This window comes from Globicephala melas, chromosome 8 (assembly GCF_963455315.2).
Source record: "Globicephala melas chromosome 8, mGloMel1.2, whole genome shotgun sequence".
NCBI classification, from domain to species: domain Eukaryota; kingdom Metazoa; phylum Chordata; class Mammalia; order Artiodactyla; family Delphinidae; genus Globicephala; species Globicephala melas.
The window spans coordinates 77,280,904-77,304,316 of record NC_083321.1 but is presented as its reverse complement, the minus strand read 5'-3'; the positions used below and the strand labels follow the sequence as shown (position 1 = coordinate 77,304,316).

The 23,413-nt window shown below is 36.3% G+C and overlaps 1 protein-coding gene across 1 annotated transcript; it reads right to left on the bottom strand.

The window, feature by feature from the left end:
• Nucleotides 1-469: 469 nt before the first annotated feature.
• On the bottom strand, nucleotides 470-20,392 carry BIRC2 (baculoviral IAP repeat containing 2). The gene is made up of 9 exons (XM_030883686.3): nucleotides 19,905-20,392; nucleotides 16,518-18,675; nucleotides 16,323-16,422; nucleotides 11,772-11,850; nucleotides 11,159-11,207; nucleotides 5,306-5,548; nucleotides 2,045-2,299; nucleotides 1,264-1,305; nucleotides 470-1,183 (listed from the first exon to the last, which is right to left on the bottom strand). Exons 2-9 carry the CDS (start codon nucleotides 17,416-17,418, stop codon nucleotides 990-992), a joined length of 1,863 nt encoding a protein of 620 aa, XP_030739546.1. The 5' UTR covers nucleotides 17,419-18,675; nucleotides 19,905-20,392; the 3' UTR covers nucleotides 470-989.
• Nucleotides 20,393-23,413: the final 3,021 nt, after the last annotated feature.

The window sequence follows — 23,413 nt, the reverse complement described above, 5'->3', positions numbered from 1 at the left end:
TTCCACCTGGCCTCAGATGTCTGCCATAGACCCAGACCTGGGAAAGGTCAAATATGACTGGACCCAAAAAAAGATACTTACCATTGCCTGTATTCCACCTCCTCATCCCACCAACACTTACTCAGCAACAAAATGATTAAACTATTTTTTTAAATTCCAATGAAGATTTACATAATTCTATTTGTTAATAATTTTTGATATGGATTTTTAATTCAAATAATATCTATAATATACAAAGCAACTAGACAGATATTAACCATCTAAAGGAAATTCTCATAAATCCCATTACTATTAAAAAAAACACTTCATGGTAATGTTTCATGAATTCAATTTTTTAACTTAATAACTAGCATCTGAAGTGCTTACAATGTGACAGATACTATGCTTATGTACATTATCTCATCCTTATATAACCCTGTGAAGGCTTACGGAAATTACTTTTTAAATCAGAGGAAAAAAATCGATGATGTAGTCTTTTTAAAGACCTTTATTAAGATGTTTCTCACAAATTAGGGAAAAGCTTTTTTACCTGTAAGAGAAAAATCCTTATTTTACAACACAACTGAAAAAACACCAATGAGAATTTGGCAATATAACTGTGATAAACTCCAGAGCTCCTGGTTTCCATTTCTTTCAACTACATTCTAAAGTAGTACTCAAAGCTTTCAGAAAGAATACCAAACCTAGTCACTCCTAAAATGATACATAATAGCATTAAGATTGCTCCTTTAACTCCTCCTGTGTTCATACATGTACAGTAATATAGCTCAAACATAAATCTTACCTTTCATATAAACAGAGATTAAGATTAAATATTATATATGGTATTCTTTTGGAAACAAGATTACTAGTACCAAAGAAAGCAGAGTAGAACAAAAATGTTACTAATTAAAGAACCAATAATTCCTTTTTTACTTCAGATAGCTTCAAATGTTCAAACAGTATTTTAAATACTTTTATATGTAGGCAACATATAGCCTATTTTTCTTTTATGAGAGAAATGTACGAACAGTACCCTTAATTATACCCCTGCAAATAGGGCATTTTCTTAGAGAAGGGGCACATTCCTGGCATACTACCAGATGACCACAAGGAATGAATACAATAGAAACTTCTTTGTCCATACACACTTTACAAGTTCTTTCTTCTTGCAACCTTCTCAATTGTTCTTCCAGTGACAGACCTAGTAACAACAGAAACTTCCATTAAAAAAAATGAAAGGGTAATATTTCATGTTGGTCCTAAGTCTTAATTTTGTTTTACCTGAAACATCTTCTGTTGGAATATACTTCATATTCTTTTCCACTGAAGAAAGAAAAACATAACAAAAATATCACTCTAATAACTCATTAAAAATATTTTTTTAATAAAAAAATGAAATTTTGTCATGTGCAACAACATGGATGGACCTGGAGTGTATCGTGCTTAGTGAAATAAGACAGAGAAAGACATATACTCTATTTTATCACTTGTATGTGGAATCTAAAAAATAAAACTAGTGAATATAACAAATAAGATAAAGACAAAGATATAAGGAACAAACTAGTGGTTACCAGTGGGGAGAGGGAAGTTGAGGGGAAGATAAGGATAGGGAGACTAAGGGGTTCAAACTACTATGTATAAAATAAACAAGCTACAAGGATTTATGGTACAGCACAGGGAATATAGCCAATATTTTATAATGACTATAAACAGAGTATAATCTACAAAAATTTTGAATCACTGTGCTGTACAACTGGAACTTATATAATATTGTAAATCAACTATATCTCAATTAAAAAAAATTTTTTTAAGGCATCACTCTACCAAATACAAGACTGCTTCATCTACTACCTATTATTTTTCACCTACTATATCCTGAACAACACAGATTCTAGCTATTTATCATCAGAAATTATTTAGCCATGCTACTTGGGTAATAAAAGACTTCACTTTTTAGAACAAGTTAAATGTATAGTTTGCTAATTGGATTCGTTTTGTCTGTCAAACACAAAGATGAACATAATCCCAAGAATTTCTAAAATAACTTTACCAACAAACTCACCAAATAAGTTCTTATATAATGTAGAGTCAATTTCTTGAAGACAGTTCTTGAAGATGTTGGCAGCACCATTTCCTTTAACTAAAATGGTATCAATCAGTTCTCTTGCTTGCAAAGGTATCTGTGTTTTTTGTTTAATAATATCATGTTCCTGTTTATTAATTACATTGGCCTTTAAAAGATTATCCAGGATAGGAAGCACACATGTCAACTGTTGAAAGAGAGCCATTCTATTCCTCCGAATCAAGGACAAATCATCTTCATGTTAGAAAAAAGAAAGAAAAATCCATTAGATTATAAACTGCTCCAACTACACTCATATACTAACAATCAACCCTATGAACAATTCAGACACTAAATAAATAGGAGCTGGAAAAAGAAGGACAAAATTACTCCTCTGCAGTTTAATGTCTGTCACTTGGAAAACTTTCAGAAGATTTAGCTAAGGCATATTATATATAAGTACACACATGGTCTCTGTTTTTTTAACTTATTAAAGTCTATATATTTACCTGTCTTAGAACCCTGCTTTATCCTGCTGAGAGTAAGCAGAGAATTTTAGAGGGCAGTATAAATTTGCAACCTCTGTACTTTGCCCCCATGGAATTACTACTGACTTCTCTTTGCATTATATCACTTTACTTTTATGAGCATTTTCATATGATTGTCTCCTTTGATAAAAAGATCCTATCAATTAAACAAGGCAGGTATGACTGCTTCTCATTTTCAGATAGTGAGAGACAGACTCACAATATCATTAACTGTGACCTATCCAAGGTCACAGAAAGAATCAGTTATAGAATCAGGTCTCCTAGATTAGTGTCTTCAACTCCATGTTTAAGAAGCAGTAAGCAGTGTTGAAGAGTTTGAGCTGTAGAGTTAGGACAGACCTAGAGCTCCACACTGGCTTAGCCACTTACTAGCTATGTGCCCTAACCTCCATACACCTCAGTTTCCTCATCTGTAAAATGCAGATAATAATAGTACCTTTCTCAAAGAGTTGTAAGGATTAAATGAGATACATGTGAAGTACTTATCACAATATCTGGCACATAATTAGCTACCAATATTGTCTTATAAAGGTCTAGGTTTGGGCTTCCCTGGTGGCGCAGTGGTTGAGAGTCTGCCTGCTGATGCAGGGGACACGGGTTTGTGCCCTGTTCCGGGAAGATCCCACATGTCGTGAAGCGGCTAGGCCCGTGAGCCATGGCCGCTGAGATTGCGTGTCCAGAGCCTGTGCACTGCAGCGGGAGAGGCCACAGCAGGGAGAGGCCCGCGTACCGCAGAAAAAAATAAAATAAAAAATAATAAAGGTCTAGGTTTATAGCAATTAAAAAAGACTCCGTATGAATCAAGCCTAATCTTTTTTAAAAAGCACGAAATCCATTGTTAAATTTCCTACATTTATGGAATATGGGCATAAATTCCTACAGTATTTTTCAAAAAGTTCCTCTTCTGTTGACCATAATATTTAATTGGCTGCTTTCAACCTTAAAAAAAAAAAGTACATTTCCATATTTACAAGTTTAATGAGAAATAAAAAAGAAGTCTATTGTAAAGTTCCGGGAAAAAAAAAGACCATTTCCTTCACCTTTTACTTCTTTCTAGAAGTCAAACGCTCTATTCATCTCAAAATTATGGAATTCCCTTCTCTGACCACAACTTATATCCTTCTACCTTACTAATTCACCTCACTACTAACATCTGTTCTTCAATCTCCATGTCATTCCCAACTACTAACACAAGAGTTGTCTCCTGGCTTTGCTTACTTCCCATTCTAGTCTAGATGTAGTCAGGTGTCTCAATGATCTTCCTCCCTATTCCTTTTCTGACTTGTTTGCTTATTAAGAAACAATTTCAAATCCATAATTCAAGGGACTTCGCTGGCAGTCCAGTGGTTAAGATTCTGCACGTCCACTGCAGGGGGCGTGGTTCAATCCCTGGTCAGGAAACTAAGATCCCACATGCCACTTGGCCAAAAACAAAACAAAACAAACAACAAAAAATCCATAATTTAAGACTATTCGTTGAACCTTACGAAGTATAAGAAAGTCACAAAACTATGGTGACCAGTTTTATTAGAGTGATTTCATTTAACCTGTGTTTTATTACTGGTTAACAATCTTAAAATCTTTTCACTTTCCTCAGGCCCTTTCTTTCACGAAGCCCTTCCCATTTCCCAAATAAATCTACTTAAAATTTTTTTTTGATGTTCTAGGCACTGTGCTAAACTGTTTTACTTGTAACATCTCATTTGATTCCTATAGCTGCTCCATGCAATTGGTACTGTTATCATCCCCATTTTACAGATGAGAAAAACTGAGGTCTGGTTAAGTTAATTGCCAACCTGGTAACTGACAGAGCCAGGGTTTAAACACAAACCTGTCTCAACTAGAAATCAGACTTCAAACACTGTGTAACATGGCCAAACAATGAGGTTCTCAAACTATTCCTAACATTACTTAAAAGCTTAAACTGAGAAAGTGTCTTCCAACCCAAATGCCCCAATTTACACTATATATGCAACCTTCACCTCTGCTGGTCCTTTAACCCTATCTTCTGCATACTAGTTTCCACAGCTAGTCTATAAGCTCCTTGAAAGCAAGCACCATGAATAGCAAGCACATTATTTGGCACAGGTGCTCATCCTCAATTAACATTTATTAAAGGAATGATTACTCAAAAGACTTGTTTTGGGAGTCTGAGGCTTAACATAAAACTGGATGAATACCAAAATCAGTTCTCTACTATCTTTGGACTGGGCAGGTGCTTCTCATCAAAGCCTAGGATTTCATCATGGGTTCTATTTTTTGCATAAGGATCACTAAGCAAGGATTAGACAGTCAAACACCATGTTAAGAATATGATTTGAAGGAACTTAAAAAAAAAAAAAAAGTAGAAACAAGACAGGCACCCAACTATAAAATCTTGCTTTTTCAAAATAGTTTAAATTTGTTAATGTATGAGGAAGAAATGCAATATAGCTCAAGAAAGGAATTATGCTAAAATCCTCTGATTAGCATAAATCAGCAATCTTCTTGGAAAATAAGCATTCAAAAAAACAAAAACAAAAACAACTGTAGTCAGTGCTTCTCGACTAGGGTGATACATTACCCACAGTGAAGGGGATGTGAGGCTGGAAATGACTGGTGGCTGTCACCAGCAGTTAGTGGACAGACGGGGATGCTCACTGTCCTGCAACATGTGAGACAGTCCTATGAGCCCTCAATGGAAGTAACGCAGGTGACTAACATTCCCAAATACCTGATGCTGTTTCTTCAGTTTGTCTTTCCTTCTCTTCTTCTCTTTTTTCATCTTCAGCATTAAGAAGTGCTGACACAATATCATTAACTGTTCTGTAATTCTCTCCAGTTGTTAGGATTTTACTCTGAATTGTCTGCTTTACCAGGCTTCTACTAAAGCCCATTTCCAAGGCAGCTTTAACCACAGGTGTATTCATGATGACTGCATCATCTGAAGAACTTTCTCCAGGTCCAAAATGAACAACTAGTTTAAAAGACATGTATTTGTATAAATTCCATAAATATAAAAATACAGAGCATAATGACTATGATACAGTCTTTACTCTAGTACAGATTATATCCTGGTAAGGGAGATGAGCTATATACACCAACTACCTATAACTCCAACAAACGTTTGAACCTGATAAGCATCAAATGAGAGTGTAGTAATAGGCTGTACTTTTAAAAAATACCACTTCCCACATCCTAGATCTACTTAATTAGAGACTCTTCGGGATGGGGCATAGGAATATTCTAAATATTCCTCAAATGATTCTGATGTACAGTCAATTTTGGAAACTGAGATGCTACACAAATTTAGAAGTGAAAAATTATCTTAATTCAGCTAGAAAAGTGGGTGAAATCAACAAAAACTTCATGCAAAAGATGGCATTAGAGTTTGAACTTAAAGGATGGACAAGACCTAGAAAGGTGGATAGATGAGTGTGATCAGAGAAGCATTTTCTGAGAACAGGGTCAATGTTAGCCAATATGGCACTTCTGTGAAAATTACAAAATGACATAATTCTTCAAGACACTTTACTGCCACCTGCTGGAAAACTGTTTTATAATAAAAATAAATATACAATGTGCATGTGCTCCCTTGCTCAAACATATGTGGAAACCCTGTCTGAAGAGAGAACACGCCAGAACAAACACCTGAAAGATAAGGAGGGAGCTATGAGAATATCTGAAAGAAGTCTTTCAGGCAAAGAGAACAGCAAGTATAAAAGCCTCAAGTCAAGAGAAAAGCTTGATATATTCAAGAAACAAAAAGGTGATGGAAGTCAGAGATGAGGGTGATGCCTAGATGATGTAGAGCCTTTTGAGGAATTTATATTTTATTCTAAGTTTGCTACAATATTCTAGGAGGGTTTTAAGTAGGGTACTGATAAAACCTGATTTGTTTTTTCAAAAGATGATTCTGGCAGCTCTATGATAAATTTTAATGAGGTAAAATGGAATCAGGGAGCCCTGTTAGGATTTTATGACAAAAAGTCATAAAATGACGTTATGGCACTCATGGCAGCTTGAATCAGGCTAATAGTGGTGGAGATGGAGAGAAGTGGTAAGATTTGGGACATATTATAAAGGCAGAGATGGAAGGACTTCTAACAGATTAAATATACCAAGTAAAAGGAGGAATCAGGGATGATGTCTAACTTAAGTCAACTTTTGACCTTAGGAAGTGAGTGCCATTAACTGAGTTGGGAAGACCAGAGAAAGAGCAAATTTGAAGGATGAAGGACAGGGAGAAAATGTTTGCTTTGGTTATATTAACTCTGAGACACCCAGTATAAACAAGTAGAGATTTAAACAGGTAGTTAAACAGTCGGCAGCTCAGGAAATGGAGAAATACATTTGGGTTGAATGTTGAGAGGTACTCCATCATTTAGAGGTTTGAAAAAGGAGTAACCACCAAAGGAAATTGTTCATGATCAACCAGGGAAATAGGGGAAAACCAAGAATGTGGTGTACAGGGCTTCCCTGGTGGCACAGTGGTTGAGAGTCCGCCTGCCAATGCAAGAGATATGGGTTTGTGCCCTGGTCCGGGAAGATCCCACATGCCGCAGAGCGGCTGGGCCCGTGAGCCTGCGCGTCCGGAACCTGTGCTCCGCAACGGGAGAGGCCACAACAGCGAGAGGCCTGCGTACCGAAAAAAAACAAAACAAAACAAAAAAGAATGTGGTGTCCAGGAAGCCAAGTGCGGAACATACCTTAAGAAGGATGCAGGAAACTATGATAGCAAGATTGCCGGTTAAGTTGCCCCCAACTTGTACCCCACGCAACAACATTTTAGAATCCATCCAAGGACAAAAGTGCCTTTTGTGGGAGGCTTTGGGATTTAGGTATAAGATTATGAAACCCAAGTGTATTCCAAGACCAAGGAGAGCCATTTTAAGAAGACTGGCCTGTACCAGGCACCTGAATCCCTGACCATGGTCCCAGCTACAAACCCAGAAACAGCTCAGTATCCATCAAGACTGAAAGCAGAAGGTCTTTACCTGCCAAAACCAGTCAATAAAGACTGCAAGCAGCGTTTGCTCCCTCAAATGCACAGACACCAAGGCAAGGCTACATATAAATATCATACAAATCAGGCACATATGACACCATCACAAGAAACCAATAAAGATCCAGAACTGACCCCAAAGAAATGAAGATCTATGATTTGCCTGACAATGAACTCAATAGAGTCACCTTAAAAAAACTCAACAAAATTCAAGAGAACAAAGATAAACAACTAAATGAAATGAAGATAACAATGCATGAACAAAATCAGAAGTTTAATCAAGAAACAGAAACCACAAAAAAGAATCAAGCAGAAAACCTGGAGCTGAAGAATACCAGGACAGAACTGAAAAACATCAATAGAGAACTTCAACAACAGACTTGCTAATGCAGAAGAAAGAATCAGAGAACTCAAATGGAGATCATTTGAAATTAGCCAGTTATAGGAACAAAAGGAAAAGAGAATGAAAGAGTGAAGGAAGCCTACGTGAATTATAGGACACAACCAAATGAATAAACAGTCAAATCATGGGAATCCCAGAAGACAGAAAAAAGGGAAGAAAGCTTAAAGAAATAATAGCTGAAAACTTTAGCTCCTAAATCTTGGGAGAGATATGGATATCCACAAACAGTAAGCTCAAGGAACCTCAAGTAAGATCAGCCCAAAGATTACTCCAAGACACATTATAGTCAAAATATTAAAAGACAGAGAAACCATTTTGAAAGCAGCAAGAAAAAAATGACTCGTCATATACAAAGGAACCCCCTAAGGCTATCAGCACATTTCTCTGCAGAAACCTTGAAGGCCAGGAGAGAATGACTTAATATATCAAAGTGCTAAAAGAAAAAAAAAATGCCAACCAAGAACACTGGCAAAACTGTCCTTCAGAAATGAAGGAGAGATAAAAACATTCCAGACAAGCAGACGTTGAGGGAGTTCATCAACACTAAACCTGCCTTAGAAGAAATACTAAAGTGATTTCAAGTTAAAATGAAGAGATGCTAAGTAACAACATGAAATAAAACTTACTGGTAAAGGTAAATATGTAGTCAAATTCATAACACCCTATACTGTATCTCTAGCATAAGTTAAAAAACAACAATATATTTTGCACAGCAAAAGAAACCATAAACAAAATGAAAAGACAACTCACAGAATGGGAGAAAATATTTGCAAATGATGCGACCGACAAGAGCTTACTTCCCAAAATATACAAACAGCACATGCAGCTCTATGTCAAAAAAAAAACAACTCAATCAAAAAATGTGCAGAAGATCTAAATAGACATTTCTCCAAAGAAGACATACAGATGGCCAAAAAGCACATTAAAAGATGCTTATCATCACTAATTATCAGAGAAATGTAAATCAAAACTACAGTGAGGTATCACCTCACACCAGTCAGAATGGCCATTATCAAAGTCTACAAACAATAAACACTGGAGAGGGTGTAGAGAAGAGGGAACCCTCCTATGCTGTTGGTGGGAAATGTACATTGGTATAACCACTATGGAGAATAGTATGGAAGTTTCTTAAAAAACTAAAAAACAGAACTACCATAAGATCCAGTAATCCCACTCCTGGGCATATATCTGGAGAAAAGCATAATTTGGAAAGAAACATGCACCCCAATGTTCACTGCAGCACTGTTTACAATAGCCAAGACATGGAAGCAACCCAAACATCCACTGATAGAGAAATGGATAAAGAAAATGTGGTACATATATACAATGAAATATTAGCCATAAAAAAGAACGAAATAATGCCATTTGCAGCAACATAGATAGACCTAGAGATTATCATACTAAGAGAAGTCAGAGAAAAACAAATATCATATGGTATCACTCATATATGGAATCTAATTTTTTAAAAACTGATTTAATGAACTTATTTACAAAACGCAACAGACTCACAGATTTCAGAAACAAACTTATGGTTACCAAAAGGGAAATGTGGGGGGAAGGGATAAATTAGGAGCTTGGGATTAACATACACACATAACTATATATAAAATAGATTACCAAAAAGGACTTACAGAGGAAACTCTACTCAATATTCTACAATAACCTATATGGGAAAAGAATCTGAAAAAGAACGAATATATGTATATGTATAACTGAATCACTATGCTGTACACCTGAAACTAACACAACATTGTAAACCAACTATACTCCAATAAAAATTAAAAGAAAAAAGAAATATTTATAGAAAAAACATAAAAATAAAAAACACAAAACAATAATATTATTAACTATAACTATATTAACTTGTTACTGGATGCAGAATATAAAATGTATGACATCAATAGTGTAAAACATGGGGTGAGAAGAAGTAAAACTGTAGAGTTTTTGTAAATGAAGGTAAGTTGTTATCAGCTTAAAATAGACTATTGTATCCAAGATATTTTACATAAGCTTCATGGTAAACACAAAGAAAAAACCTATAGTACATACAGAAAATACAACAGAGAAATTAAAGCACACTACTACAGAAAATAAATCAGAAAGGAAGAGAGCAAAAGAGGAAGAAATGAACGAAGGAACTAAAAAAAGTCAGAAAACAATTAATAAAATCATAATAAAAAGTCCTTATATATCAATAATTACAATAGCAATAATTATTTTAAATGTAAATGTACTAAATTCTCCAATCAAAAGACACAGAATGGCTGAATGGATTAAAAAAAACCCACTAGATCCAACAGTATGCTGCCTATAAAAGAATCATTTTAGCTTTAAGGACACAGAAAGGTTGAAAATGAAAAGATATAAAAGGTGTTCTATGCAAATGGTAATCAAAAGTAATGAGGAATGGTTATACTTACATAAAATAAAATAGACTTTCAGTCAAAATCAGTGACAAGAGACAAAGATCACTGTATGTAGTGATGAAGGGGTCAACTCATTAAAAGTACACAAAACAAAACAAAACAAAAAGTACACAAAACAATTGTAAATTTATATGCAATAAACACTGAAGCATCTAAACATTTAAAGCAAATATTAACATAACTAAAGGAAGAAATAGAGAGCAATACAATAATAGTAGGGGACTTCAATATCCCACTTTCAAGACTGGCTAGATCATCCAGACAGAAAGTTAATAAGGAAAAAGGAGACCTGAATAACACTATACACTAAATGCCAGATGTGGCTAAAATTAAATTATAACCAGAAGACATATTTCCTATCCTTGCACTAAACTACTACATACCTGGCAAATACCTAATATCTAGCCCAATTTTCAAACCATGTGAACTGGGTCTTTCCAAACATGCTAGCTTATACAAACATTTCCTCTTTGGAGGGCTTATTATTTGCTCTTCTCATTTGGTATTCCCTGAAGTTGTTTTTCTTTTGCACTTGTCTTGTCTCTCCAGTGAGAATGTCAGCACTTTAAGAACAAAAACTAGAATACTTCCAAGAATCCTCTAAAAATGTCATGAATCTTAGTAGATACATAATATTTATTAACTTTCTAGCACTTTTTTCTATGACCTCAGAAGTCCTTTGTTTACATACTTTCATTCTTAATATTCTGACAAAAAAATCCTATCCTATATTTGGAATATTTTCATACATACTTGGTGGATCAGCATTTTCATCTCCAGGAGTATCTGAAGTTGACAATAGCTATGAAACAGTAGAAAAAAAATAATAGATAAAATCAGAAATCTCAAACAACCTGAACATAGCAACATTAAGTTTATCTTAATTACTGTATACACGCTTTTGAAAACATACTTCAATTTGCTATGTTTTACTTTAATCATCATAAAACATTTCCTTATACATCACCCAATTCCAAATTAGAATTCAAGTATTTCTCTAGTTTCAAGAAAACAGGAAAAAGTATTAATGGTTTCTCATCCCACTTAGAAAGTCGTATTTCAGCTGAATCACTCTCAGAGACTCCAAACTGCTAACAAGTTATTTTGTTTTTCTCAAAAATACGGAGGAGACACTAAAGCTCTTCTCCAACCCCACCACAAATTTGTACAGTGGCAGGTTGAGTGATTTTTCAAAAAAAAGGAAAAAAGAGTCATTTTTTAAAAGCCCCTGAACAAACATGTCCATTAAGATGGACACAAAACATGTAACTATAATTGAGAAAACAGATGTAATTGTCACTTCTAATCATATTTGTAATTATTATCTAGGAGAACTCAATGTTGCCAATTATAAAAACATATTTACCTGTTCAAGAAGATGAGGATACCTAGCTTGAATCTCATCAACAAACTCCCGCCCTTTCATGCGTATCAAGAACTCACACCTAAAACGTAAGAGGAAAAATTTTTAAGTTCTTTTATAACAAAAATATAATCTGATTACTCTAGAAAAGTGGCTTTCAAATTATTTGATTGTATCCCAAAGTACAAACATTTTACATCACAACCTAGTACATATACACATCTAACAGGAACAAAACTCTCATACAATATTACAAATTCTTACTATGCATTGATGCATTGTGATATTTTGTTTGATTGCATTAATACAATCACAACAATAAAAAGGTCTGGATCTCAAAGGAGCACAAGCTAAGGCTTGAAAAATACTGTTCTAGATAATTTACTTTGGGGACTTAACATAGCAGAAACTTTAATTTGCTATTCCTAAAATGTGATCTTTCACAAAATATCTGCTAATCTATCTCCATTGTCCACTCTACCATTATACTTAACACAAACCCTCTCTCTAAAAAATAGAGAATCAAGTATTTTCATCTATACATGTGACAGTGTTTCCCAAATACTTGCTTTCAAACTACTAGAATTTCTCAATGGTGTTCCAGGAAGTTCATATAACATGTTTCTGTTTCTTCCCTTTTGTTTTTTCAACAAACGGTGCTAGACAACTTGATAAAATATGCAAAAAACAAGCCTTGATTTATGTCCATAGTATACACAAAAACAAACTAAAAATGAATCATATGCCTAAATACAAAACCTGTCAATTTAACTTCTAGAAGAAAACACAGGAGAAAATCTTTTCTTTTTCCTCTAATTTTTATTTTATTTATTTATTTTTGGCTGTTTGGGTCTTCGTTGCTGCATGCGGGCTTTCTCTAGTTGCGGCAAGCCGGAGCTACTCTTTGTTGCGGTGCACGAGCTTCTCACTGCAGTGGCTTCTCTTGTTGCGGAGCACGGGCTCTAGGCACGGGACTTCAGTAGTTGCGGCTCACGGGCTCTAGAGCACAGGCTCAGTAGTTGTGGCACACAGGCGTAGCTGCTAATGCATGTGGGATCTTCCTGGACCAGGGATTGAACCTGTGTCGCCTGCACTGGCAGGCAGACTCTTATCCACTGCACCACCAGGGAAACCCTAGGAGAAAATCTTTCTGTCCTTAGGTTAGGTAAAGATTTTTTAGCTAAGAGACCAACAGCACAATCCATAAAAGATAAAATTGATAAACTGACATCTTCAAAATTAAAAACTTCTGCTCATCAAATACACTAATAAGAAAAGGAAAGACAAGCCACAGACTGAAACGCTGCAAAAGACATCTGATATAGGACTTGTATCCAGAATATATTGAAAAGTCTCGGAACTTAGTAATGAAAAAAAAAAAAATTTAAAAGAGACACTTCATCAAAGAAAATACAGTTCCAAGGATGAAGAACCCACAGATACAGAGGGCTGACTGTACTATGTCATATGAGGGACTTGAGCATCCATGAATTTTGGTTTCTTGAGGGGAATCCCTGGGAGTGTCCTGGAACCAATCCCCCACTGATACTGAGGGACAACTGTATATAGATGGCAAATAAGAAGCTCACCATCATTAATCATTAAGGAAATGCTAATTAAAATCACAGTGAAATACCACTACACATCAATTAGAATGGTTAAAATCAAAAAGACTGACAATACCGTGTGTCATTAAGAATCTGGAATTCTTAGAGGTATCATACATTCCTGGTGGGAATTTAAAATGGTACAGCCACTTCAGAAAACGATTTGGCAGTTCCTTCTAAAGTTACAATAGAAAACAAAACTTGCCATCCAACCCACTAATCCCACTCCTAAGTACAACATTTACCTAAGCAAAACAAAAACATATGTTCACAAAGGTTTACTAATGTTTAGAGTGCCTTTATTCATTATTGCCCCAAATGTCCTTCAACTGGTAAATGGTTAGATTTAGTAGAGATCATGTAAGCATGCTCAAGACTCAAGTTCATCATGCAGAGAATACAGCTTTTCATTGTTCATGATCTTAATATAGTTCTAAAGTATTTTCATCCTGGGACTGACTAACTTATATTCATAACGACTAAAGACAGGAAGTATAATGAACATTGGCTGCCCCGCATTTCCCCCTTCTCCAATAAATTCTATGAGGACAGAGATTTTTGTCTGTCTTATTCACTGATATATTCCCAGCATCTAAAATAGTGATCAGGGGGATATAGGGAAATAGGTGAAAGGGATTAACAGGTACAAACCTGAGTTATAAAATAAATAAGCCATGGGGATGTAATATACAGCATAAAGAATATGGTCATAATATTGCAATAACTCTGTATGGGGACACATGGTTACTAGGCTTATCATGGTAACAATTTCATAATGTATGCAAATATCAAATCACCATGTAGTACACCTCAAACTAATATAATATTGTGTCACATATTTCAATTTAAAAAAAAGATATTAGAAAGGAAAAAAAGATCCTCATGATGATGTCTGATTTCCCATCATTACTTTCAACTACTTATTCCTAGGACTCTTGCCTTCAGACAATGCTGTTACTGTCATGAATTATCATGCTCAATCGAAATGAAACCCAGTATTCTTCCTGGTCTGTTGCAAAATCTGCATTTGTCTGCCTATTCATTTCATTTTCAACCTCATATGCAATGGTACCACAATTTTTGCCTTTCACTTTAATTTGGTTCTTCTTTCTTTTGCTTTGGCTTGGTTTTTTATTTGATTCCACACTGTTGTGTAAATACCAATACTGATGAAAAACAGAAATTCCTTTGTATATAGAAATGTAAACCCTATTACCTCTTCTTCCAAATGATTATTACTAAAAATGTTAAGAGGGAAAAAATAAAAACAGTATCCAGTAGGCATATAAATATTTAATTAATGAATAAATTGTGTTAAAATACAGTGATAATGATCATCCACTTTGGTTTTTCATTTTCTGAGATTAAAGATTATCCACAATTGAAATCTGTTGCTTACAAAAAGCACCACTGGCCTTTTCCCTTACTTAACCATCTAAAACAAAACACAAATTACAGAAGTAAACTAAGATTTTGTTTGGTTTTGTTTTATAAAGGACAAAATGTAGCAACTGAAACACTGGAATTGGAAAGCTGTTTCTGTCTTTTTAATACAGTATTAAATTTCAAATTATATGTACATACTCTCATAGAGCCAAGCACAATCAAATCACTTAAAATTCTGACAATCAGGAATTCTCTGGTGGACCAGTGGTTAGGACTCGGCCCTTCCACTGCTGTGGCCTGGGTTCCAACCCTGGCTGGGGAACTAAGATCCCGCAAGCCATGTGGTGGGGCCAAAAATATAAAAAGAAAAGAAAATACAATTCTGACAATGGAACATGCTTTTTTCCTACAATAATAATTTAAAGTAAACAAAATATGTATCACTTTTGAGAATTAAAAAGTCACAATTTATCTTGATACATTATGAATATTAAAGAGGTTCAAGAGATTCCTCATTATTGTGAAAGGCACTCACCAGTCAAAACATTACCTACATGATGTGATTCCACTTTTATATAAAGTACCTAGCATGGTCGAATTCATAGAGACAGAAAGCAGAATGGTGGTTGCTAGGGGCTGCAGGGACGGAGGGATGAGGAATTAATGAAATGAGTACAAGATTCAGTCTGGGAAGATTTTAAAAAAGTCTGGAAATAGATGGTGGTAATGAATGAGGAATAATGTGAATGTACTTAATGTCATAGAACTGTATACTTAAAAATGGTTAAAATGGCAAATTTTATGTTAGGTACATTTTACAATTTTTTTAAAAGACCATATTATCTATTTCAACTCCCTCATTTTACAAATGAGGAAAGGATCAAAGGTGTCACATGACTTGTCCAAGTTCACACAGCTACTCAGTAACAAAGACAGAATTAATTTCTAATTCTATTTCCATCAACAGCACTGCCTCTAAATTCTTTCTAGGCTATAGTAAAAAATAGGACATAGTGGGAGAAACAGAGTGACTAAAGGGAGATATTTGACATATCTCCCTTGACAAGATAAAATTGTACAGAGAAAAAATAATTTACAATTATAATCAGACTTAATACTGATTGTACAATCAGCTTTTATTATATGCATTTTTGTATTTATCCTTTTCCTAGATCCATTTCATGTCCCTTATTTTCCTTTTTCCTTCTTATCTTTTTCTTACTTATCTCCTTTTCGTTCTATTTTACATATTTTTATAATACTTAAGTCTTCTTTAAAGCAAAATGGAAAACATAAATGAAACGTATGGCCATAACTGTAAGTGACTCATCAAGAATAAGTTAAATTATATCCTGAATACATGGCTTACAAAAGAAATCATACAACATTCTACAACATTTTGTACCAAAACAATTAATGTTACAATTTGGTGTTTTAAAAAGGTTAATTCCCTAACGGTATAAAGAAGCTTTGTTATATTGAAATGTAAACTTAATCATTCAAGTATGCCTACTCCTTTTAAGCACAGAATTTGTGTAGAAATACCTTTCAAAACAATTACCTTGGAAACCACTTGGCGTGTTCAACCCATGGGTCATCTCCAGATTCCCAACACCTTAAGCCACCATCACAACAAAAGCATTTGACATCATCATTGCGACCTAAAGAAAACACAATAATAAAACTGAATACATACGTGTCCTAATATATAAATCAAAATGAACTAGATAAAATGTATAGCTATACATTTTCTTACCCACATAATAGAAACCAGCACTTGCAAGCTGCTCAGGCTGAACTGGTACAGTTGAAGGCCAGTACATAAATGTTCTCAGTCGAGCTGCATGTGTCTGCATGCTCAAATTTGAAATGCTAAACCTCAGCGTTTCCAGAGAATTTTCCAAAAATGGACAGTTGGGGAAATGTCTCCGGTGTTCTGACACAGCATCATCCTTTGGTTCCCAGTTACTTAGAGTCCCACCACAGGCAAAGCAGGCTACTCTATCTCCAGGTCCTATATAATAAAAGCCAGCTCTTGCCAATTCTGATGGTGACAAAAAGGTTAATGGCCACATCTGGTAAGTAAGAAATCTCGCTTCTTCAGTACTCATGGCATAACTGTAGGGGTTAGTCCTCATTGGGGAAAAGTCTTCAACTGCTCTAGAATTAACAGGGTTTGGTGAAAGGTTGGAATAAGAACCACTGAACGAGCTACTATGTTCCAAAGTAGGTAATAATGAATGTGTAAAATTGTTTCTCATTGAAGAGGAAACATTTTTAGAGGTGGATTCCAGACTAGTAACAGAAACTAGATTCTGAATAAAGCTACAGCTAGGATACAGTTGTTTATGCTTTTCAATAGGATTGTCTCCTTGTTTCCAGTTATCCAGCATCAGGCCACAACAAAAGCATTTGACTCTGTCATTCACACCAGTGTAATAAAAACCAGCACGAGCAAGACTCCTTTCTGAGACAGGAACACCAACGGGGAAAGTTGAATATGTAGACATTCGGTAGAGTTCACATGAAAAGTCATATTTCATTTTTTGTTTGTTGACGATTGTCCAATTTGACAAGATCGTGCTATCTTCCATCATACTCTTAATTTTTTGATACAAGGGATCTGGGAAAAGTCTTTGGGAGGTAGTTTTGTGCATGAGTCATTTTACTTTTTGACTGCTAAAACCCTTCACATGACAATTCTCTTCCCTTCACATTAGATTTTTTCCATAAAAAAGAATCAAATGATAGGCCCCTACTTATGGAAAATTCACTACACCTTCTTTACTGGATTTATACCTGAGTTGATACTCAGGTAGGATGAATATCTCTCCTAAATTACGAAGATACTATTTAATACTTTCTGGGATTATATTAACTCAAATGTTATTTGCTCGTTATTTGGCATAATACTGACCTAATAGCCTGAAAGAAGTTGACACACCTCCAAAAATATGCTAAGACTCCTTGACTTTTCAAGGAGGTTTATATTCCAAAAATTCTAAACAAGGATAGAATACCTAAATTATGCCTTTAATTTGCTTTCGGTTACAAGCTACAAAGCCGGGATATCAAGCCAATTAATGACTATGCTACAAGAGGAAAAAACTATATGCGGGCTTCTTTCCCTATGAGCACTTTAACATTTTTTTTTAATCTTCTTTTATTCTTGTAAACAAGAAGAATTAAAGTTTTCATATGGTCACATTATCTAAAGGCCAATTTCACAAAGTTTATCATCATAGTATTTACTTAAGAAGGTTAAACTAGCTTCAGCTAACAACTTTTGGAGATGTCAACACCTACAAGTGTTGTTGAACCTAAACCAGTTATACTGCGTACAGTGTCAAATGAAATGAATTTTGCTTAAAACTCACAAACTGCTAACTCTTCTTTGTTAAATATTGTCTGTATTTGTTTCCATTTCCTGCAGCATCATTATTATGTTGTCTTTCTTCCTAACTTTGCCTACCACTTTAGTATACTTGATCAAATGAAGGTATTTTCTCCATAAACTAGTTAACCATAAAATTTCCACAGCTGAAACTTCTTACAAAAATATTAAATAACTTGTCTTTCATTTAAGAATCATGCATCTATAATATCATTCATTTTGTAATTAAAGGTAAATCAATTTATCAAGATACAGCTTGTCCTTTCTAGTGTTATCACAAATGCCTAAGGTACTGTATTACCAACAAAATTACTGCTCATGCATAATAAACCAGTAATTAACTCTACTAGCCTTCTTTCTGAAAACCCTTCATATTTTAAAAGTATAATTCATACACAAAATTACACTCCACAGAATTCAAACTATATCCCTTTATAAAGTTTCTGAGTCTCCATAATAGGATTTATTACTGCAGAGGAAAAAATGAGGGGGAAAAAGTAGACTCTTCAGGGCTGTATATCTGAAAAGAAAAAACAAACGCTATTTTAGAAAACTATTTTCACGATGAATACAATTTATATTCTTTTCAATTTATTCAGTAAATTCTAAAAGTGATTTACACTTTAGATAATACAGCTTCATTCCAGCTATTTGTCAACAAAACTAATTAGAAAAGTTTTTAATCAAAATAAATGCAATATACTCCCCGTAGCACTAAGAATACTTTTTTTAATGCACAACTTTGAAGACAGATGGACACAGAAACATATTTTGGCCTTGGTCTCCTCCCCTCTTCTGGTGACAACTTTTAATAGTTTAAGGATAATATCTCTGGCAGTTTGCTACAGGCAAAGGGGGACTAGTGGTGAAAGAGACTGCACCCATCAGCAACAGTGCAGCAGTTATTTAGATGGCATAATAGACTGTAAAGTTATTTTTTAATGTCAAGTCTCTCCAGGACTAGGCAAACTGACCAGTGAGAGTAAATGCATCAGGAATCCACCCATAAAACCCTACAACTCTACAATGCCCTCACAATTCCAAAGCAACAACCACAGAAAACAACTTGAAAACAATATACAGTAATGGCTTGTGAAACACTGGCCTTGGGAATGTGACTACTTGCATGAATGCTTTCGTTACACCAGAACTTGGTGTCCTATCTTTACAGATTTTTATCTACAAGCACCGTACAGTGGATTTGCCCTCTTTAGGCAAACTGTGGCTTTGGGGGTTGAAGGCGGGAGACAAACTGCAAGGGAAAATAAGAGAAACTATGGAATTTACCTATTAATTTCCCGGAGCTATTTCTCACAATACACAATAGACCACTAAAGCGGCAGAGCGCGGTTGCAACTATCTGATACAGGGAATCTGCCGCCACACAACTGTCTCCGTTTGAACATACTAAACAAAGGAATACCGAGGGTTAAGTTTAAAACCCTGCAAAAACTTGACGAACATCTTGGTCAGAGTCCAAAGGCCGGAGAAGTGGGCGGCGGCCAGAGCAGACTTGCAAACAGGTCAATTGAAAAAAAATTATTTTCGGCAGCAAGTCTTGGACCTGGAGCTTCCGAATTAAACAGCCTCGGCGAGAGTGAAGAGAACAGAGAGCTCACTGCGACCCCCGGCCTCGGCTCCCGGCCCTGTCTTCCCTCACCCAACTGCAGCCTCAGGGAAGCGGGCCCCCACGGCCCGAGCGCCCCTACCCGCCTCGCGCGGCCGGGGCCCGGAAGGAGCTGCACTCACCGCTGGGCCGGCGTAGCAAACGCGGGAACGGCGCGGCAGTCTGGATCCGCCACAGCCCCGAGAGCTGCTACGCCGACAGAATAAGAAGCCGGACGGTTCGGCTCCGGTGCTCACAAAGCCCCCCGCCCGCGCAGGGCCCACGCCGACGCACAGTGACGACAGCGCGCCGGCCGGGATCGCGTCATGCCGCTCGAGGGCGCCGGGGCGTCTGCAGGCGAAGAGTGGCCCGAAGCGGGCGCTAGGCCGTACGCAGTCTGTTAGCCCGCGGGGGCGGCGGGGCCGGGCGTCCCCTCGGTGTTCCAACCTTTAATTTCGCCGCGTGAGCACTTTTGACGTTTCCTTCCCTCGCCGTTCCTGACATTCTCCTGAGGGGGACGTGGCGAAGCGTGAGCCGTAGATTTTGAATCGCGGGAAGCCCTGCGGAAACGCCCCAGCGCGGGCGGTGAGCGTCTCCCCCGCGTCACCCGGTTGGGGTCTAGCCCCAGCCGGATTCCTCTAGTGGGGCCTCCCCTCGGCGTGGGTGACCGCGTCGTCCGGGGGCGGAGTCAACCCGGCGGCGTTTCGGCTTCGGTTAAGTGAACGGTTGTAACCGTTTTCCTCAGCAGCTTTGTGATGTCAATCTTAAACAGCTGGCCGTGAAAATGGAAAAAAGACGAGTGTTGGAAAGCAGAACAGCATCAGAGGATTAATTTTGAAGCTTTGATTTTATAGTCTTTTGGGGAGTATATCTATTTTATAATCAACCACTGTATCTTTTATTTTTAAACTTTTGTTTTTCTGTTCTGGAGGTGAATGCACTGACGAAAGTGTCCTAATTTCAGAAGCTCATCACTAGCAACGGTTCGGTGCTTCAGGCCAGGCTTCACTCCCCCTTTTTTTTTCCTGCATGTGACTAGGATGGAGTGTATACATTCATATACGTGTGTATATATAAATCATACGTGAACCACAGAGGAGCCCTGTATCAATGACATGTTTAACTAGTTAACTGATAGAAAAATTGTAAATACAAAATCTTGGTTTTCCTAGTCAGGGACGTTTTTCTCCCCCCTCTCTAGCAGTGCGGTGAACACAGTAAATATTTGCTGCATTGCAGCGAGAGAATTTTTTAGTTTATGTTCCGTGAAGACACTCTTTGTCAATGAAATCAGATGTTTTCTTCTTTCAGGGGAACTCCAGGGGGCAAATATTTCAAAAACTTCCAAATAACAAGCCACTTAATTAGGCAGCCGGGGGAATTCCAAGACCCTGAACCGTTTCCCATTTCCTGTCCCTGTCATTTCTGCATGCCAATCAGTCACAGAATAGGGCTTCTGTTCCAGTGTTAATAGTAAAAAGAAAGTATTTGTAACAGTTTGTGATACAGAGAAAAGAAATGTCATGGCTCCCAATGACTAAAAACTTACAAATATGCACATGAGTTTTGATAGTAGTTCAGTATGTAGTTCAAGTTGCAATTTCTGGGAAAGTTACGGGACTTTCTTTTTATGTGTGGGAAAATATGTATTAGCAAGAATTGTTCGTTCTGGATTCAAGATTATTAAAGATTATTTCTCTTTTTCAGTTCTTGTCCTTACCAAAAAAGTATAGGGGAAAATTCATATTTCAAAAACTCGAAGTCCTTATATATTTTCCCCAAGAAACCACGTAATAACATTCAGGTATAATAAATACTACTTTATAACTTTTAATCCTATATAACCTTGTAGTTGAGTGTTAAATTTATTCAGTTACCCACTTATTCAGTTAATCTTTTTCATATTTCCAGTGTAGAATTGCTGGTGATTTTTAAAAATAAGTTGTGTTTTTCTGCTGAGGTTGCTATACTAATATTTTTCACATTTATGTAGAAAAATATTTACAGGATCCAAGACAATTTGAGGAGGAATATAAAACTGAAGGGGCTTGTCCACTAGATAACAAGTTATATATAAAGTCATAGTAATTCAGATAGTATTAGCACAAGGATGGACAAATAAAGGAGCAAGATAAATAGCCCAGAAAAGATATGTATGTATATGTGAATTTGATATATGACATTGGTATTACATATCAGTGAGAAAAGGATTAACTGGTCAATAAGTAATACTGAATGAATGGTTATTCTAATGAAAAATAAAATTAGATAATCACCTAACTGTTAAAAAAAATTCCTGTTGGATAAAAACCCTAAAAGTGAACAGCTATGATTGTGAATCCAGGGTTTTAAACATATTTTTTGAGTTATAATCCATTGCAGTTATTGCAGGCCATAGTAGACCAATGGGAGCTTACTCACGTTGACTCCTGAGTCCTTTTGACATGGCCATAGTAGTCTTTGATTGCTTTGTTGGCTGGCTTTGTACATTTCTTACCCAATACTATAATTAGCCATTTATTCAAAGTGCTCTGGTTCCTTTAGTGGGAAATGATATATAAAGACCATAATCTGAATGTTTGTGGTACTAATTGTTATTGAGTTGTATTGTTTTTATAACCTGTTCTGTGGACACAGTTGGGTAAATATGGCCTTTTGGTTTTTTTAATAAAAAGCATCATGAACTCTAACTTCCAATTCAAATTCAGGAATTCAAGGTTTTATTTAACCTCATTGATTGTACAGCTCCCTTCCTTCCTGCACACGGAAAAATCCTTATTCTCACCTGTACTCCCTTCCTGCCCTGTAGGCAATGATTTAAACATTTTTAATGTTTTTTTATTCTAAAAATAGAGTTTATGTACATTTATCCATATCTCCCTTTTTCTTAGATAACTGGTAGCATACTTTTTTCCACCTTTTTTTACTTACTAATAAATTATGGAGATCACTCAATACTAGTATATATAGAGAGAGATTCCTTATTTCTGCACAGTACTCCATTGTGTAGATGTAGCACAATATATTCAACTAGTCCCTGTTGATGAAAAAATCATTTGATCTAAGAAAGAAATGGAAATTTTACTTGAGCCAAATTTTTTAAAAATAAATTTATATACTTTATTTATTTATTTTTGGCTGCATTGGGTTTTAGTTGCGTGCAGACTTTCTCTGGTTGTGGTGAGTTGTGGGGGGGTGTTGTTGCGGTACATGGGCTTCTCATTGTAGTGGCTTCTCTTGTTGTGGAGCACGGGCTCTGGGCATGCGGGCTTCAGCAGTTGTGGCACGTGGACACTAGAGCGCAGGCTCAGTAGTTGTGGCACACGGGCTTAGTTGCTCCGTGGCATGTGGGATCTTCCCGGACCAGGGCTTGAACCCATGTCCCCTGCATTGGAAGCTGGATTCTTAACCACTGTGCCACCAGGAAAGCCCACTTGTGCCAAATTGAGGGTTATAACCCAGGAACAGTCTCTCAGAAAGCTCCAAGAACTGTTCTGCCTTTTACAGGTCAAAGCACAGTTATATAAGTTTTTGAGACAGAGGGCTGTATGTTAAATGATGTATTATTGACAGTTAATATAATCTAGCGTGTAGTGGGTCATGGGTCATTGTGGCCCCATACAAGATTAAGAAGGAATGTTATCTTGTAAGG

Coding starts and splice junctions, on each gene's coding strand:
- BIRC2 (XM_030883686.3), bottom strand. CDS start 17,418: ATGCACAAAACTACCTCCCAAAGACTTTTCCCAGATCCCTTGTATCAA. Junction 11,851..16,322: donor CACGCCAAGTGGTTTCCAAG/GTAATTGTTTTG, acceptor CTTACGTTTTAG/GTGTGAGTTCTTGATACGCA. Junction 2,300..5,305: donor AACTGAAGAAACAGCATCAG/GTATTTGGGAAT, acceptor TCTAACATGAAG/ATGATTTGTCCTTGATTCGG.